Raw genomic sequence first — 19,054 nt, 5'->3', positions numbered from 1 at the left:
AGAGAGAGAGAGAGAGAGGGAGAGAGAGAAAGAGAGAGAGGAATCAGAGGAGAAAGAGAAAGAGAGAGAGAGAGAATTTAACAACTTTAAATTTTAAATTTTAAATTTTAAATCTAATTTGTATATATCTAATTTTATTTATAAATATATATTTATTTACTATATATAATTTTTATATTTAATTTTTTTATGTTTAAAATTTTAAATTAGATTTAAAAATTAAAACATTAAAAATATTGTTTAAAATATTTTAAAAATTACGTAGATTTCCCGCCGCGAAGCGCGGGTCTCCACTAGTATACATAGAGAGGGAGTGAGTTGAGTTGGAATTCGGCTCTTTTACTATCCACCTTTTAACCGTTAGATTTACTTTTCTGATTATTTGTATCATTAAATCAATATTATTTCATGTACTACTATTAAACTCTAGGGGCACTACGACTCAACCTCAAGGGACTATTATCATCCTAACGCTATAATTTTTTATCAAAATATTAAAAAGTAAATAGTAAAAAGGTCCACCAAATACTGACAATAGTATTCCAGCTAAATTATATATATATTTGTTAAGTGGGGCTGCTGTACCATTAGAAGCACAGCAACCCTTGTGCTCCTAACGGTTTGGATAAGAAGAGAAATTAAGACTCCCAATTGCTCCTTAATTTCTCTTCTTTCTCTCACCCAAATTAATAGATGGTTAAAAAATTAATAACATAAGGGCTACTATGTTCCTAATAGCACAATAGTCATTCTCTCTCTTTATATATATTATTNGAACCATTCACCGTGTTCAAACACGGTGAATGATTCATCATATTTCATATTTATATTTTTTTTCTTCTCTTTTAGGGATGTCAACGGGTCGGGTTTGAATCGGATTTTTAAAAACCCGAAATCGAATCTGAAAATCAAATTAAAACCCGAACACGAATCCGAGTCCTGCGGGTTTTAAAAATCCATACCCATATCCATATATTAAAGTTATATGGGTATGGATTTTTAAAACCCGCCGGGTTCGGAGATCCAAACCGGCCCGGCCCGGCCCGTTGAAATCCCTAAAAAATCGTGTTTGAACACGGTGAATGATTTACCGTGTTCAACTTAACACTGGTCCAGCCCTACACGCGTGGCGCTGACGTGGCGCCTGCGTGGCAGGGTCAGGGCCATTTTTGCAAATTAAATTTTGACGGGGTTATTTTTAAAATAAAATTTTTTCAGGGGGCATTTGCAAAAAAAACCCTTTTATTTTCTTAAAATATATAAACTAATATATTATATTATTTTTCAAATATCCCAACTCCAAATTCAAAATTATTCTAATATATCTCTATCTAAATTTTAAATTAAATTTAAAGATGGAATGTATAATTTTGCCGTCTCCCATTCGCATCGGTCCGAAGCTTGAGCCTCAAGTTTCTTGCCTCCCGCAGACCGGTAACCCAGCCGCCTTCCTTCTCATCGTCTCACCGTCTGTCTATTAGAGCGTCTGGATAGCTTCCTCTGCTCCTCGCTATTCCTCGCTATTCTTATGGAGATTGATGCCTGGAGGATTTTCTTACGTTGGCGAAGGTAATATTCCTCAATATTCTACCGACTTTGATTGATTAGGATGCGTTTCCATGCATGATGTTTGGTGTATATGTGGTTTATATTTTGATTGAGACCAGTTTTATTTTCAAACTTCATCAATTATTATACTGAGTCCTAATAGGTGACTAGGGTGAGCTTTTATGTATGAAAGTTTGGTATTGTTTGGTATGTATAGTTTGATCGAAATGAATTGTATTTACAAGTTACAACTCAAATATGCAATTGTATTCAACTCGCTAGTGCCACTGACCTACTTTCTAATCCAGATTTTGCGCAAAATCAACAGATTTTATTCTTAGCAGTACTTATGTTTGCATTTCGGAACCAAAACTCCAATTAGAATTGTAGAACCTGGGTATCATGTCCTTCAGATTATACGTCATGCATGTTGCAAGGGACAATAACAATAAATTTCTAGGTCACACCTCTTGGTCTAGTAAATATGCTTTAATATGACGACAAAGAGGAAATTGGAACTACTGTGAATAAAACTCGAACATGAAGTATCTATCAATCGGGATGTCGTTGTGTAGTTGGCCTTCTCTCACCTAGGAGTGAATGTGGTTAGGATAAACTTCGATCGAATTTGACACTGGCTTTGATCAGATGCGAATACGAGTGTCAAAATCGTGCATCTGGTCGAATTCAGATTCATATTCAAATGCTATGTTTAACATATTTTCAAGTTCAAATTCGGATAGGGATATATTATAAATTACAAACTTGCATTCGAATTCAGATTATCCGAAAATTAATATATGTTATAAATTCATATGCTGTGGGAGGATAAATTAGAGGGTGGTGTAGCTTAGATGGTATAGAGCTTTCTTACATGCGAGAGGTGTAGAGTTTGATTCCTGCACCCTAAGTTATTCTTTGAATTTTATAACAATTATTTAAATTTAAGTGCATATTCAGAATCTCAGATTGAAGTTTAGATTAAATTATAACTGTAAATTTGGATTGGAAATGTAGATTTAAATTTAGATATTCATGTTTTGAGTTTTTATTTTAGTAATAGTTTGATATTTGAATTTAGATATAGTTTTAAATTTTGACTTTGAACTTGATTTTGAATTGTTATCGTGTGACTCTTCACCCGAGCTTAAATTTTGATTTTGTATTTGAGATTGAATTTAAGCCCTCTCTTATCTTCCCACGCATATTAGCAATCAAGAAATCTAGAACTTTTATTCGTCAAATCAAAAAAAAGTTATGGACGTATAAAGTTTGAATAAGGTATGGGCATATCAAGCAATCTAGAACTTTTGCTTATCTAATCAAATAGAATTCCCTTTTCTTTGATTTGATAAACAAAAAGTTCTCTACTTAATTGTTAATATATGTAGAAAGATAAAGGAGGGCTTAATTGCCTTTTTTGGGAGATAAAAGTAGCTTAATTGCTATTTGTGGGGAGATAAGGTAGAGTTTGATTGCTTTTTGCTGGGAGATAAGGGTGATGTTAATATATTTTGTGGCGAAATGTGATATTGAATTTTTTTCATTTTATTATAAATTTCATATTAACGTTGTATTTATGTTTGTTAATCTTAGATTTTATTGAATAAAATATAGGCACATAAAAGTTTGAACAAGATGTAGAATTTTATTTGCATTGTTGCTAATTTTAATTCATATTTATATGTGTATATTAATGTATATTATTATCCGAATAACATCACCCGAGTAATATCGAAATATAAACTCATTCTATATTCAAATCTGACGAGATATTTGATCGTATCTAAATCTGCAGTTAGCTGTTATGGTAATGAAAAATTATCGGCTAACACATATGCGCATCCAAATCTTATCGATATAAAATATGGACGTAGATATGGTTTCATCAAATATTGGACCGTATTTGACCGTTTTCACCTCTATTATGATCACTTTGTTTTAGCACTTCATTTTTATTGTTGCTGTTCATAAATGTGGACTGTGTTTAGTGCTTTCTTTTAATATTTGGTAACATATTTAACGTTTCAGAGTAAGTTCGACCTCATAACCCATTGTTCTGATTCTATGAAAAAACAACTTCATTAATTTTTTCTAGTTATTTTGATGGCGGACCTCCCATTTTGACATGAAATGTATATGTATTTGTATACATATGTATATATGTATCCATACTTGTATATATATATATATATGTATGTATGTATGTACGTATGTACGTATATATATCTATATATATATAGAATTAGGCTAGAATACTATCCGTACCGTGAAGACCTCTATATTAAATGATGGGACATCTGAAGGGATGATTGGTTTCGTTATACATAATTTGTTGGAATTATCTAGAAACCAATTTTCCTGATTTATCAATATCATATACATTTAAAACGAATAGTCTCCAAATGAACAGTTAAAAGTAAAAATCTCATAATAGACAATGATAAAAGGCTTGCATATCAAATCAGATGTACTGATCTTTCTCTAAACATTGAAAAGAATCGTCCATCAAAATTTCACTGGATTTTGAGTATTCTACATTGTTAACTCACAAATGAATCGGCTGCAATTGAAATTGTCAATTTTCAGATCTTTCGGTCACTTGTTAAATATTGTTGATAAAAAAAATCCAATAGTGTAGCTCATATCTAATGAAACTGATCATTAATTTGGATGTCCTATCATCGAAAATAACTTAGTAGTAAGGCTTCCATACTATCGATAGGGATACCTAACCAAGCATTTTGTGCTACGAGCTTCTCCACCATTAGATTTGCCCCTTTGACCATTTTTGTCCTTTTGATCATGCTATTCTACCAACCACCACTAAGCACCAATGACTTGGAGACCGCTACCATCCTAACTAGACAACCCTTCACTGAGGGTCGAAAACCCATAAGCACAAATGACTTAGAGCAGTTAGAAGAATTCAAGCCCAGTTCTACATATAAAGAGGGAGGGAGAGAGGGAGTCCGATTGGGTGCTTCTAATAGCATCAAACACTTTGTGCTACCAGTTTTTCCACCATTAGATCTGCTCCTTTGATCATTTCTATCCTTAGATCATATTACTCCACCAACAACTACTATACCCTCGGAGAAACACTATCATACTAACCCTACTATCCTTAATCCAAGGGCCTAAAACCCAAAAGTGCCAACAACTTGGTGCTATATATATATATATATATATATATATATATATATATATATATATATATATATATATTCTGGAAGCATAAAGGAATTAGTGTTTCCAAGTTTTTACCTTTGGATTAATCCTTTTGATCATTTCTAACCCTTGGATGAATATTATTCCCCCTAGGAGGACCACTAAACCCAAGAGGGACCATTGTTATCCCAACAATATAGTCTTTGATTCGAGATCTAAAAAGTCATAAGCACTTACTCCTTTATATTTCCGAAAGTATAGTAGCTCTACACTACATATATGGTTCGGCTACGACACTATCGATGGTACCAAGCATTTAGTGCTAGGGAGTTTTCTACCGCCAGATCTACTCTTTTGACCACTTCAACCTGTTAGATCATACTATTCAACCAATCACCCACTCAACGCTAGGGGACCACTATCATTCTTATCGGGGACCACTATTATCCTAACCGCACATCTCTTCATCCAAGGGCCGAAAACTCGATAGCACCAATCGTTTGGTACTATCGATAGTACAGTAGCATAATTATATATATATGTATGTATGTATGTATGTATGTATGTATGTAACTATATATACTTATATATAGACTTCGGCTAGAATAATATCAATAGCAAATGGGCTTTGTTGCTTTCGGTTTTGTTTTCGATGATGGAGCTTCCGAATCGACGATCAGCACTGTTAAATATGATCTATACCATTTGAAGTATCTAGAAATCAAAGTTCAAATGTTTTTGACATCGTTGACTAAATGATCATAAGGTTCCAAAATTTGTACTTTTGATGGTTGATATGAGGCGTTTGCTCGTTTAATGGTGTAAAAAAATTTAAATCAATTAAATTTATTTAATAAATTGTTTAAACTATTTAAAATAAGATCTATACTCTAGATCTTGATTATAAGAATTCTATCATCACTTTTTGAAAGATATTTTCTTTTAGCAGTTTATTTTTGTGTCCACTTGAAATTTGGTTTTTAGATACTTCCAGTGGTCACAATCATGTTCAACGGTATCGATTGTCCATTTGGAAGCTTCATCATTAATAGCAAGCAACAGAGCCCGTTTGTTACCGATAGTATTTTAGAGAGAGAGAGAGAGAGCGCTAGGCTAGAATGCTTCTAATAGCACAGTCATTGGTGCTGTTCAGCCTTGGATAAAGATTTGTAGGGTTAAGATGATAATGGTCCCCTAGGGTTTAGTTGATGGTTGGTGGAGTGGCATGATCTAAAGGGTAGAATTCGTCAAAGGGATCGATCTAATAGTGGAATGATAGCACCAAGTGCTTGGTTGTGAGACCCCAGGTAGTTCTACATATAAAATATAATAGGACAAAAACTCTTAACCCGGCTATAGCATTTTGGATGGTGGCTAGGCCCAAGAGGTTAAGAGAGTTAAGCGTTCTAGGGTTAGAGTAATTCTAGGATGGGTGACCCCCTGGGAAGTGGGGCGCCACAGTTGATATCAGAGCCAATTACCAACCGGAAGTGTGAGGTGAGTCTCAATTGAGCCAGGTTATACAGTGGGGAGATCGAGGCTCTCATGCTGATGACTGTTGTGGGTTGAATGTAGTTCCCCTACAAAGTCGGTTAAGACCAGCGAGACGAGTCTCACATTGCCTGCTGCTTGTGAGTTTGAGTCTTACGAGAACGTCAGGGCTTAGAGGGGGAGAGAATGTGAGACCCCAAATAGTCCAATATATAAGATATAATAGGACTAAAACTCTTAATCCGGTTATTGAATTTTGGGCTGTGGCCCAAGAGGTTAAGAACTAGGGCTGGAGTAGTCCTAGAATGGGTGACCTCTTGGGACGTGGGGCATCACATTAGTTCTATTGGAAGCACCCTAGCGAACTCTATCAATATACATAAATATACATATAACTCTATTAACATACATATATATATATATATATATATATATATATATATATATATATATATATATATATATGTATATATGTGTGTATGTATATGTATATGTATAATGTATATTTATATATATATGTGTCTGTATCGATTTTCGAGCCCTTAGATCAATACTCTTCTACCTACCGCTACTAAACCCTAAGTATTAGAAATTAGATAGTAAATATTATTGTTTACTGTTAAAGTAGTATAGCTTCATTCTCTGTATATTATGACTCAAAAGAAATACGAATGGAAATAAAAAAATAACCATACTTTAACAAAGGTATTTCATTCAAATGTGAAATAGTTTATTTTGAAGTTGTACTCGTTTTGATAGAAATTAAAATTTTTTTAATGCATATCTTGATTCTCTATCAAATTGTAAATTGATATGCTTTATTGTGTTATGCAGTCGGAATGCTAAGAGACCATTACTTGAGGAACCACTGAAAGAGAAGAAGAAATTGAGATCGTACAATGCACGTGACGAGGTGAAGGAAGAGAGAAAGGATGACGAGAGTGAGGTGCAGGAAGAGAAAAAGCAAGAGGAAGAACAGAGGGTTTATGAGTATACGTCTGGTGAAGATGATGATTATGTCTGGCCAGATGGTAAACGTAGAAGGACTCGTGAAGAATGGGCGAGGTACTATAAACAAATCAAGGAAAGCGAGGTATTTAACAACTATCATCTTCATTTTAGGATTCAAAGATTCAAAATAATTTTTCCTTCCTAATGTTTGTTATATACATTTTATAGGGATTTGATGTTGATCCATCTCCAGACACTTTTGAGTTTGGTCTTACTGCTTTAACGAATTTCGAGGATGAAGGTCTTATCAGATGTACCAAATCAGCAATCGAACAGTTTAATAAGGAAAATGTAAGTCTATATTCTGTTTTGTATTTTTTTCCTATTATTTATTTCTTTTACTTTCCTTTTTTCTTGGTGGAATTGCTTTTGGAATTTCCTTTATGACACTCTTTTATGACATAGGCGACAAGTTATGAATTTGTGAAGATAGAAAAGACGACGTGTATTGTTGCAGCTGGATACTGGTACAACATCACTTTCCAAGCAACTGATGGTGGAAGCAGTCCAAAAACATTCCAAGCGAAGGTTTTTTATGGAATACGCCACGACATTCGAGTTTCCTTTTGCAGGCTTAAGCCAGTTGCTGGTTAGTCAAAGATATATGTTTATTTATCTGTTTGTATGGTTTACAAATTTGTTTGATTAGTTTTGAAGTTACCTGAGCATTTCCTATTTATTTTGATACTTATTAATAAGGATTGTCGTGCCACATGCATAGGACATGCTGGTGTGCCGTTCGCGCATAACATCGTTTATATGTTGCATTATCATGCCTCAGTTTCACAGCAGAAACCCACGGGTATGTTAACAGACCGCCGTATTTACATAGATCCTGCACATACGAAGCGTCCAACCAACAGAAGTAATAGTAAAGCAACCCTAGTTTCTATAACTAGTAATTCCTAGAGTCCACAACTAATTATCTAATCCTGTATCAGAGCCATATATAAAACTGATACTATAAAACATCACTGTACATGAATCACACAACTCTAGCTACCATCACGTAAGCACAACTATAGAACCCGAAGTATGTAATAGCAAATTTCCTAACGATGGCGTACTATAATGCAATTTAGAGCAATTTTCTACAAAACGAAAATTGTCACTTATATGGCTTGTTGGTGCTGTCAGTCCTGTGAGGGATCTCGGTGAAATTTTGCGTGATAGGGTGAATGATCGGAGATGAAAAAAGATGCGAGCAAAATAATTGAAATGGAGTTTTTATTTAAAAAACACAACATTTCGTATTTTGAGTAACCGAATTTTTGAGGTGGAGGAACTTATGAGCAAAACACACCTATCGATGAGTTTTGGGTATGAAACTGTGAATATGAGGGATTAAATTGCAATCTTTGCAAAATGGATAAAGGGGCAAAGTGTGAAGGGCTTATCATTTTATGTGAGAAATGTTGGAATTTTCACGAACGGAAGGACTCATGTGAAACTAGACGCATACGCATGGACTGAAGTCTCACGAAATTTCAAATGTTTTGTGCAAGATGGCACTTATTAGAAGTTTTGAGAGAGAACCAAATGGAGGATCTTTTTGCTAGAATTTCAAAATTTTATGTGAAATACTATGAAATTTTATGTGCAATTTGGGCTGTGGTATGGAGTTATGTGCAAAAGGGGGCTGGCAGAGGAGTAAGTTGTGATTTTTACACAAGAGGATATATATATGCGTATATATATAGTGTACGTATATGCGTCTGTATATATATTTATATAGATATATTTCTAAACCTAAACCCTAGCACTCTCCCTGTGCAGCCACGGCCACTCCCTCCGTACCTTGCCGGTGACCCCATTTCAGCGAGGCTCCTCCCTTGGTCTCTCCTTCTCTCTCTGTCTATATATATAGCAGTGAACCTTCCTTCTATTGGGTTGCTGCCGCCGCCACTGCCTGTTACGACATATTTAGTATCTTATACTATGTTTGGATATTGTATATTACAACATATTTAGAGTAGGATTATATGGTATGATATAGGATTATATGGTATGTAATCCTAGTTGTATTGTTACTATAGTAGGCATTGTTACTATAGTAGACTTATCTTTTGTACTATATAATTTTATTAATAGAACCCAAGAGGGTACGCTCTTTTGCCTTTCTATCATGGTATCAGAGCCAAAAACCCTAATATGGGGATATTGATCTATAACCATCTTCCACCACAAATCACACATTCCCCATAGGTGTTTTTCCTCTTGTTATTCTTATCCTTGCTGCCGTTGGTTCTCTCTGGTGCCGCCCAGTGCATCCTTGCTGTCGTTGATTCTCTTTGGCGCCGCTCGGTCTGCTGGTTCTCTCTGGTGCCGCCCGGTGCATCCCTGCTGTCGCTGGTTCTCTCTGGTGCCGCTCGGTGCATCCCTACTGCCACTGGTGTCACCCGAGGCATCCTTGGTGTCACTGGTTTCTTCTTATCTCGTTGGTGCCGCTTGCTGGTGTCGCCTGGTTGATCTCAAGTACTACTCGGTTCTTCTCTGGTTCAACTCTGACTCACTTTTCCTCTTTCCTCTAGATCTGTGATTCCTTGGTCTATTTTTCGGATCTGTGATTACTTGGTCTATTTTTCGGATTTGTCTCTCTCGTGGTGGATTTTTTTTTTTTTCTCTCGGTTGTAACATGTCTTTCTCTTCAAACCTGCCGGTGGTTAACATCAAAACTCTCGTACCATACCTCTCAGTGTCCAAAAGATCAGAAGTAAGCAATTTAGTGACCTTAGCACAATCATAGAGTGTCTACTAATTCATATGTACAATAAATCCATCACATACCTCTCGGTGTCGAAAACCTGTTCACTGCCGTTGTCCTAACCCGCAGCTTCTATCACATAAGTCATAATATGTATCATACAAATAATCAATACATAAACATGTTCAATGGCCCCTCTTGGCTTAACATCATAGAAGCAATATGTCAGCACTTGGGAATTAGCTGATCTGCAGCTACTAAATCACTTACTCAAAAGCTCTCTAGTCATTTTCTCTTATCTTCCAGCATAACAACTATTTAGTGTATAAAGATGCAATTAATTAGTATATAATTCACAATCTAAGCATATGAGTCCAATGGTCTCTCTCGACCTAACCTAATATATAGACAATATACAACGATAGTAGGAACCCAATGTGCTAAGGTAACGTGACCTATTGTTTGTATAGCCTAGCATCGATTAGTACTCATGTATACACAATAAATCAATTCCCTCTACTCAATTCCATGCTATCATAACTTTCTACCAACATATTTATATGCATATTACACATACATGTACGTGCAACTAGACATAGAAGGAAATACGTTGTTCGGTGACATAGAACCCACCTAGATCACGAATCCAAGAAACAGAATAGTTATCGGAGAATTGAGGTGATCCGCTGCTACTCTACTAGTCGTACGGCAGCCACAACACCTCCAATAAGCCTGAAATTTTCCTTGGCGAAATCGGCTCCTAAAACTCATATAAACCATTTTTAAATCTCAATTTGCACAAAGGCCCAACAAAACCTCTTCTCCTAAGATCTACTGTCAAGAATCCACTAAAAATGTCGAATGAAAAAAGTAATAATAACATTATAATGCTAACCTCCATATGGAAATGCCGAAAAAATCCTACTCGCGCACGTGCTTGATCAGCTCGTCCAACCACCCAAAATCTCCTCTTCTCTTCTCTCTCTTTATCTCTCTAGAAATGGTTGGCAGAGAAGATAAGGATGAAAGGCTACTTAGATGCAGTGCTGGAATCCACTTTAGGATGTAATAATATGCCGAAAAGTCCTCTATGCTTCAAACTATACCATTCTAGCCAAAATGGAGGAATTCGGGCACCCAAAACCTTGATTCAGTCGCTTGGAACCTCCCAAATCCTCACACTAGGTGCTGCCTCACTGCTTGGCGGTCCAAAAAAGGGTCTGAATGATGCTGTTCCTATGCTCACCTATTTTGGGTGCCCTAAACAGCTTTTTGGGCGTCCGAAAATTGCACCAGCCAGCACAACTTGAGCAGAATTCAATTTCTCAGTTTGTTTTCGTGTCTATTTGGCGCCTAAATGTCTCCAGCTCAGTCAAGCACTATAAGAACATGCTGACCAGTGACCCAGACTACAATTTTGCCTATTTGTCAAGGTCTAGTACTCTACATGTATGGTCAATAAGGGTAACACATGGTTATCAGCACAAGCAAAGCAGGACTGGCATATGACTAGGGAGAATAAACATAAAAAAGCAAAACTTCAGTCAGATGAAGTTTAAGCAATTGCTTGCAAATGGGGATCAGATATAGATATTACAAAATATAGGTATCCTTGTCCCAGATGGTGCAATATGGATTATAAGGATATTGGTTTTGGACAAGAATGCAACATCCTAATAATTATATTATTGGTGAAAGGTTCATCTTTATATTGGATGAATTAACCCTTTAATAAGTCAATTGATGTCATATAATCATCAAAAGCCCTGTGTCCAAAACTTGCACAAATTAGTTGTTGATCTTGTTAATTGAGCTGTCATTTCAGGAAAATTTACGTGGGAGAAGACTATATGATCGAATTTCTACGACAATTTATGTGTTTGGTGCTTTTCAACCTAAAGTCAAGGAGAATAACCCATTAAAATTGCGAACTAACAATTCTTCTGAAAAAAAAGTTAGTGGGACTTTTATGAAGAAAAGTCGGATAATTTACCTTGCATGATATATATTTAGGGTTTTATTGAAATTATTGGAAAAGTCAAGGTCATATATATAAGTTAACTATTAAGTAAATATTTGTTAAATAATATGAAAACAACTGTTGTTCTCGAAAACGCTTAAACTATCAGAGAATGATGTTTTTAATTTTTATATGCAACACTCCTCTCACTTCTACTTGATACTCCAAGATGTGGACTTGAATTAAATGAGTGATTATGCAAGGAGCCCGGCGAGATTCAAACTCAGGACCTATTGCTCTTATACCATGTTAAACAATGTGAAAACAACCGTTGTTCTTCAAAAGCTTAACCTATCAGATAATGGTGCTTTTAATTTTTGTATTCAGCTGTGTATTAGATATATCTTTGAGCTGCTATGTACTTTGGTTCTTCTATTGCCTCCTTACAAAATCATTTCTTGCTTTGAGTTGCTATATTCTATCCTATAAGAAAGTTGTGTATAATTCTTAATGTTATCCCCTCTCGTGAAACATCTGTTTGCATGGTTTTATGCTGCATATGAGAACAGGGAACACTAACTAGACAGAAAAACTTGTTGAGGAGGTGACTGTTGCTTGTAACTTGGAAACCATGTGACGTACAAGATGTTGCACGAAAGGAGAATGATGTTTCATATGCTAAAACCATTTATTCCATTTATCTTGTAATTGTGCTTCTAAAGCTTGGTGTCATCCATGGTCGATTATTATTTGTTTGGTTTCTATTTATCCTCATTGTTGCTGAATTTTGTCTCATGAAAAAATTCAACTACCACCATTAGTTGTAAATTTAATCCAAAGTTTCCAATTGGTGATTTCTTTGCCTTCAAATGAGGAAATTAGACAACGCTTTCATGGGATTCACGAAGAGATCTTAAGCTAATTTTCTGATCATCGATTGTTGTTTAATGGGCTTTTACTGATTTGCTGAGAGTATTCCTGATGTAATGCTGAATAGCATGTTCCATGTGATCTTAATGTCGGTCTGTAACTACTGAAATGTAATAGGCAACACTTGTTTCTTTACATATTTTTACCTATGAGCAATACATGTATCTTTTAATATCTTAATGACCATGTCATTATCTTCTCAAATGTTCTGTAGGTTGAGTAAACATGCTCCACACTGGACCATCGCTACTTGAGTGCTGTTTGGTTGAGCAAAACACAGGAAAACAGTTTTCTTTGCTTCGCTCCTTTTTTTTTAACCAACTTTCTGGTGCAATCATCTAGGATCTTTAGCAGTTTAGTTTCTGTTCTCTTCTTTTGATGCTATATGAATGTGTAGAATTTTATCGTCTTTGCAGTATTATGACAAACAGAAGCTGCCTCTTTTACTTTAAATTGGGAATTTAATGGTGGTCTTGTGAAGAATCAAATTTAGCTCTGTGTAAGGTTTTTTGTAAGAAAACAACAATTTTGAGAATAAAACATATGGCCTGGGCAGATACACTGCTCTGTTATTCTCAGCAGTATTGACTTTTACTAATTTCTGATCGGATAGTTGTCCGAATGACACAGTTGAAAACTTGAAATATAACAGTGTGCTGATTTTACTTGTTGAACCAATTTGCATGCCTTTATTTTTGTGAGAAAGAGATCCTTTTCAGGTGTATTTCTACAACTGCCTACTTAACTCTCACTCATTAATCTTCAAGATCACTTTTGAGTAATTCCTAAATAGTTTCACTGTCTCTTTGGTTTTCTTCTCTTTTCCTCTTGAAGATGTACATTTTATCTCTTTTTGACAATTTAATATCAGTAAAGAAAGTTAAACTGGGACCTAAGAGTGATTCTTGTTTTTGAATATTTGCAAGAGGGTGCAGTTTAATTCAATCTTGGGAGAACTAGTTTGGCATTTTAGCAGAGGATGCTGTCTAATTTCCTGATTTGCTCATTTCACTTGGATTGCTTGATTTTAATTGTCATTTAGGTGCCTATATCGAGTGACCTATTGGCGAGGTCCGGAGACAAACATAAGTGCAAATATAGAACAGAGGCACTAGATGGTGTATATATAGATCAGAGGCGCTCGAAAGCGCAAATACAAAATAGAGACGCTAATAGTTACAGGCATTAGGAGGTGCAATATAAAGACGAAGCTACTTTTTATAACAGAATACATATTGACATAGTCAATATTAGTGTATTTGACATAGTCAATATTAGTGTATCAGAATATCAAAAGATATTATAATTGAAAATTTTTATCCAGCCACTAATTTACATAAGATATTATGAAATTTTAGAAGTCTTTTATCATAAGAACCTGTCGGTCAAAGTTGAAATTTTTTTTTTTTCAGAAGTCTATAATAATACGCGTAATCCTTAGTTTTAAAAATCTAAAAAATAGAAATTTTCTTATTATCAGACCGTTTTTTTGTATTATATCAAAAAACTAACGGGTGCCTGATCGCTTATCTTAAGTTGCTTCTAAGTTATGAAGCTTACTAGGCAAAAATGTATGGCGAGTCAATCACTAGAATCTAAATTACGATATTCGATTTTCTATAAGATACTAAAATAAAACTATAAGGTTGAAAAAAATATGTAGAAGGAGAAGATTACATTCACATTATCAATCTAATGAATAGATGTGAGACCATAGGTAGTCCGATATATAAGCTACAATAGGACTAAAACTCTTAACCTGATTATAACATTTTGGGCGGCACCTAAACCCAAAAGGTTAAAAAGGTTAAGCGTGTTAGAACTAGAGTAATTCTAAGATGGGGTGACCCACTAGGAAGTGGGATGTTACAGTTTGTACTAGAGTCAATTACCAGCTGGAAGTATGAGATCAGTCTCAACTGAGCCAGACTACACAGCGGGGAGAGCCAGGCTCTTATGTTGATGACTATTGGAAGTAAAACACAGCTCTCCCACAAGGTCGGTTAAGGTTAGAGAGACAAGTATCATATTGCCTGATACTTGTGAATTTGAGCTTGACGTGAATGTCAGGGCTTAAGGAGGAGAGAATGTGAGACCCTGGACAGTCCTATTTATAAGATATAATAGGACTAAAACTCTTAATTCAGTTACAACATTTGGGGAGGTGGTTAAACCCAAAAGGTTAAGAGGGTTAAGTATGCTAGGACTAGAATAGCCCTAGGATGGGTGACCTTTTGAGAAGTAGGGCGTCAATAGCACCTAAAATAGTAAATGAACTAACATCAAAAGCACAAAGTAAGAAATGAACAATCAAAATCTACCGGTTTCTGATTGAGTTTTCAAAATGAGATTTGACTCATCAAAAATAGAACTAAGCTATTTATTGCAGTAGTGCACAAGCAAGAAAATTAGTATAGGCTCATGTAGGTTAACAATGTTGTTATAAATATTTGCAAATATGTCACGCCTGGTGGTCTCTTTAATAAGCCATTTTGAAAATCAAACTATTTTTTTGTAAATCAGAGTTAGTGGAAAAGTGCCCTTTTATTCTAACCTTTATTCGGGGATGTAACAGACCCGCCACAAATACAGAAAATTTTTTATTTAATTGAACAAAGTCTTTCTTGTATTTGCACGGCGTAGCATATAGTATAAGTGACAACCATGAAGTCCACTCACACGCACCAACATTTAAAATGAATAAGGATCAACATTCCATAAGTTTTCGCATCATACAGCTAGTGGTCCTTAGTCACAACCATTCCACATCCATCACTGAGCATGAATGCTTTGGTGGCCTTATGCTGGAGGAGAAGCCACCGCTCAAGTTGCATCTTGTCCATCTCGCTTTGGATCATCTAGACCAGATCTAGAGCATCGTCGAAAGTTAGTGTGCCGTAAGAGGAAAGCAGCTTCCTGAAGCTGGGCTTCACCCTTTGATGAACAACTGGCCTTTGTAGTACTCATCGCGAGCCATAAGGGGATCAGCCCAAGAATGCGAGAGAAGTCTCGCTCACACTCCGCTACAGTTCGGTTCCTCTACTTGAGCTGCTCGAGCTCGCGCTTAAGATTCTGCTTGGTGCTATCTTTGAAGTAGTGGCAGTAGAGTAGCTCTAGGAACTTCTTCCAGGATGGATACATAGTGGCAAATGGCCTTCCCGATACGGCCTTCACCAGTCATCCGCTTCACCCCCAGTGAGGGCGACCTTGTCCTGCTCCTCAATATATAGGTCTTGGAAGAGCTTCTCCATGTGGGTGACCTATCTCTCTATGGCCCACACATTATTTGTCTTTTTCGCGAACTTCGGCAAGTTGAACTTTTGGAACTCCACCAACTTCACCCGGATATGGGCACCTTTCACTGCCAGAGGGGTAGCACCCCTAGCAGAAGTAGTCGTGGTCATCGTCGCGGCTATGGTCACAATCAAGGCGGACACCGCTGGAGGGTCTGCAGTTGTCTCAGTGCTTGGCCTAACAGGTAAGGCATGAGTGGCAACAATTGTGGTCGAGGTAGGTGCAGACACAGTAGGAAGGTCCACGGTCACTTTAATGCCCTGCGCCGAAGGTGGGGCCTGAGTAGCAGCATTTGGAGTCTGCTATTGCAAGAGCTGCTCGACCGAGCTAGCAAGGGCCACTAATTGGCGTGCAAGATCTGCCACCTGAGTCTTCAACTGGCGGGTGTGAGCTCCACCATGTCGCCCAGTGCCCATCCGCCACCACCTCTATGAGTAGAGGTACACTCCTGAGTACTACCAGATGCCTCAGCACCTGCGTGTCTACCACCATGGCTCGGTCGAGAGGGCCTACCATGTGCCATCTACACGTCAAAAAAACACCATCAAACGATCTACTCGACTTGACACACACATCAGAACTCAAGCCCAAACACCCCGCATTCACGTTCCTAATACTTTAGGTTTCCCTATAGGTCAACCTAACCAGTGGTCCAGTTTAATTTTTAAGAAAAATCGCGAGTGACATCGTAGTTGTGACCTTCACTCTAAGACCACCTTAATCTGTTGTGCCTCGGAGTCCTTTTAATAAGCCATTTGAAATCAGGCTACCTTTTGTAAACCAGAGTTAGTGGAAAACTGCTATTTTTTTCTAACCTTTATCTAGGGATGTAACAGACCCACCACTAATACAGAAAATTCTCTATTCAAATGGACAGAGTCTCTTCGATAGGCATAGCACATAGTACAAGTGACAACCATGACATCTGCTCACACACACGAGCATTTACAATGAATAAGGATCAACATTCCATAAGTTTCGACATCAAACAGTTAGCGGTCCTTAGTCACAACCATTCCACATTCATTTCACATTCATTCCTATCAGTGGAAGGCGTCTCCCACACGAAGACTTTATTTTAAAATTCTAACTTCACTAAAAGCCGAAAAACTATTTTGAAAATCGTTTCCAAAAACACGCTATCACAAGGGGTAGAAAACCATCATTCGAAGTCCAATTCTAGAATGCATAAGTAATCAAGACCTCGAGTTTCCAAAATCTACAAGTATCCAAAATCTCATGGGTAACCAAAATCTCATAAGTATAGACATTAACTGAACAACAAATCTGTCTAACTATTATCATGTGTAAGGAATAGAATCTGAACTATCAACAATGTCTATCTAATGATATGTATAAAGTATGAGAACAATCCAAAAATTATACCGTAGGTCGGGACCTCTATCACAAGCTCACCATCTACAGCCTCACGTGGTGTCCTGATAACTCCCACCCACATCACTTGTAAAAATAGGGAGTGAGAAACCAAGGAAAGGTTTTCCAGTGGGTACCGCAAATCGACGAAGGCGAGTGTACTCACTGTTAACCGAGTATATGTGAAGAAGAGTCTACAATAGCATAAGTGAAAGAACATGAATAGTACAATGCAACAACTGCTACTGTAACTAATATGCGTCAACCGGATGAACAATCTGCTGCTATGTCGGTCTAAAGACCTCAGGCAAGCCATACCTGCCCTATTTGGCATGTAACCCCATTAGGCACCCCATAGGGCTTATGAGTAGGAAGTACGACCATTTTTCTAGAAGAGAACACCCTTTTGTGGTGGATCAGATCGTTGGTATTTGTGAAATACTTTCGAGCTATGGCGATCGATGCGAATATGATCAATAGCCATCTGTCGACGAATAGCCAATAATCATAACCCCTCAGGGAACACCGACCAATAGATCATCAAAACAACACGGGTATATGATCACCGACCACTTAGGTCAACTACGATGTATAAGGTCAACATCAACACGAGTATGCAAGCACTGACCACTCAGGTTAACTAGACTTCAAGTAGCATATATATAAGATATATTAGGGCTAAAACTCTTAACTTAGTTATAGCATATTGGTTGGTGATTAGGTTTGACGCCCAACTTTCCAGGGGGTCACTTATTCTAGGATTACTTTAGCCCTAGTACGCTTAACTTTTTTGTCCACTTGGATTTAGCTATCATCCAAAATGCTTTAGCCTGGCTAATATAACCCTATTATATCTTATGTATAGGATTATTCTAATTCATAGGGTGTTATACTGTCATCCCTTTGAAGCCTTGATGTCCTAATCAGGCTTAGACTCACAAGTATCAGGCGATGTGAGACCCGTCTCGCTAGCCTTACTGACTTTGTGGGGATCCACACTTTACCCATGACTAGTCATTAGTATAAGAGCCTCGCTCTCCTCGCTGCATAACCTAGCTCAGCTGAAACTCATCTCACATTGCTGGCTGGTAATTGGCTTTGATACCAACTGTGACGTTTCACTTCCCAGGGGGTTACCCATCCTAAGACTACTCTAGCCTTAGCACACTTGACTCTCTTGATCTCTTGGGCTTAGCCACCGACTAAAATATTATAGCTGCGTTTAGAAATACACAACCACATGGCAACATGAGACTTTCTGTTGCTAGCCTTAGCCAATCGCCCCATTTCCTAGAGGGGTCACCTATCCTAGAATTACTCTAGTTCTAACATGATTAACCTTCTAAATCCTGGAGCCTTACCACCGCCCAACATGTTATAATTGAGTTAAGAATTTTAGCTTTATTATATCTTATATATATGACTGTTTGTCACATTCTTTTCCCTTTAAGCCCTGATGTTTTCGTTAGACTCAAACTCGCAAGTATCAGACAATATGAGACTTATCTCACTAGCCTTAACTGATGTTGTAGAGAGATGTGCTTTACCTACAACAGTTATTAGCATGGGAG

At 36.9% G+C, this 19,054-nt stretch overlaps 1 protein-coding gene across 2 annotated transcripts; it reads left to right on the top strand.

Annotated features, from left to right (window-relative positions):
• LOC109726265 lies at window positions 1,371-13,393 on the top strand. Of its 2 annotated transcripts, none has more exons than XM_020255785.1 (5): window positions 1,371-1,569; window positions 7,045-7,303; window positions 7,390-7,512; window positions 7,627-7,810; window positions 13,030-13,393. In XM_020255785.1, exons 1-5 carry the CDS (start codon window positions 1,529-1,531, stop codon window positions 13,032-13,034), a joined length of 612 nt encoding a protein of 203 aa, XP_020111374.1. In that variant the 5' UTR covers window positions 1,371-1,528; the 3' UTR covers window positions 13,035-13,393. The 2 variants fall into 2 exon arrangements, with proteins under 2 accessions (XP_020111374.1, XP_020111366.1); XM_020255777.1 differs by lacking the exon at window positions 13,030-13,393 and adding an exon at window positions 12,455-12,931.

Source organism: Ananas comosus, linkage group 2 (genome assembly GCF_001540865.1).
Source record: "Ananas comosus cultivar F153 linkage group 2, ASM154086v1, whole genome shotgun sequence".
NCBI lineage: Eukaryota > Viridiplantae > Streptophyta > Magnoliopsida > Poales > Bromeliaceae > Ananas > Ananas comosus.
Note: the sequence above shows the minus strand (reverse complement) of the source record. Positions and strands in the feature narration are given on the sequence as shown.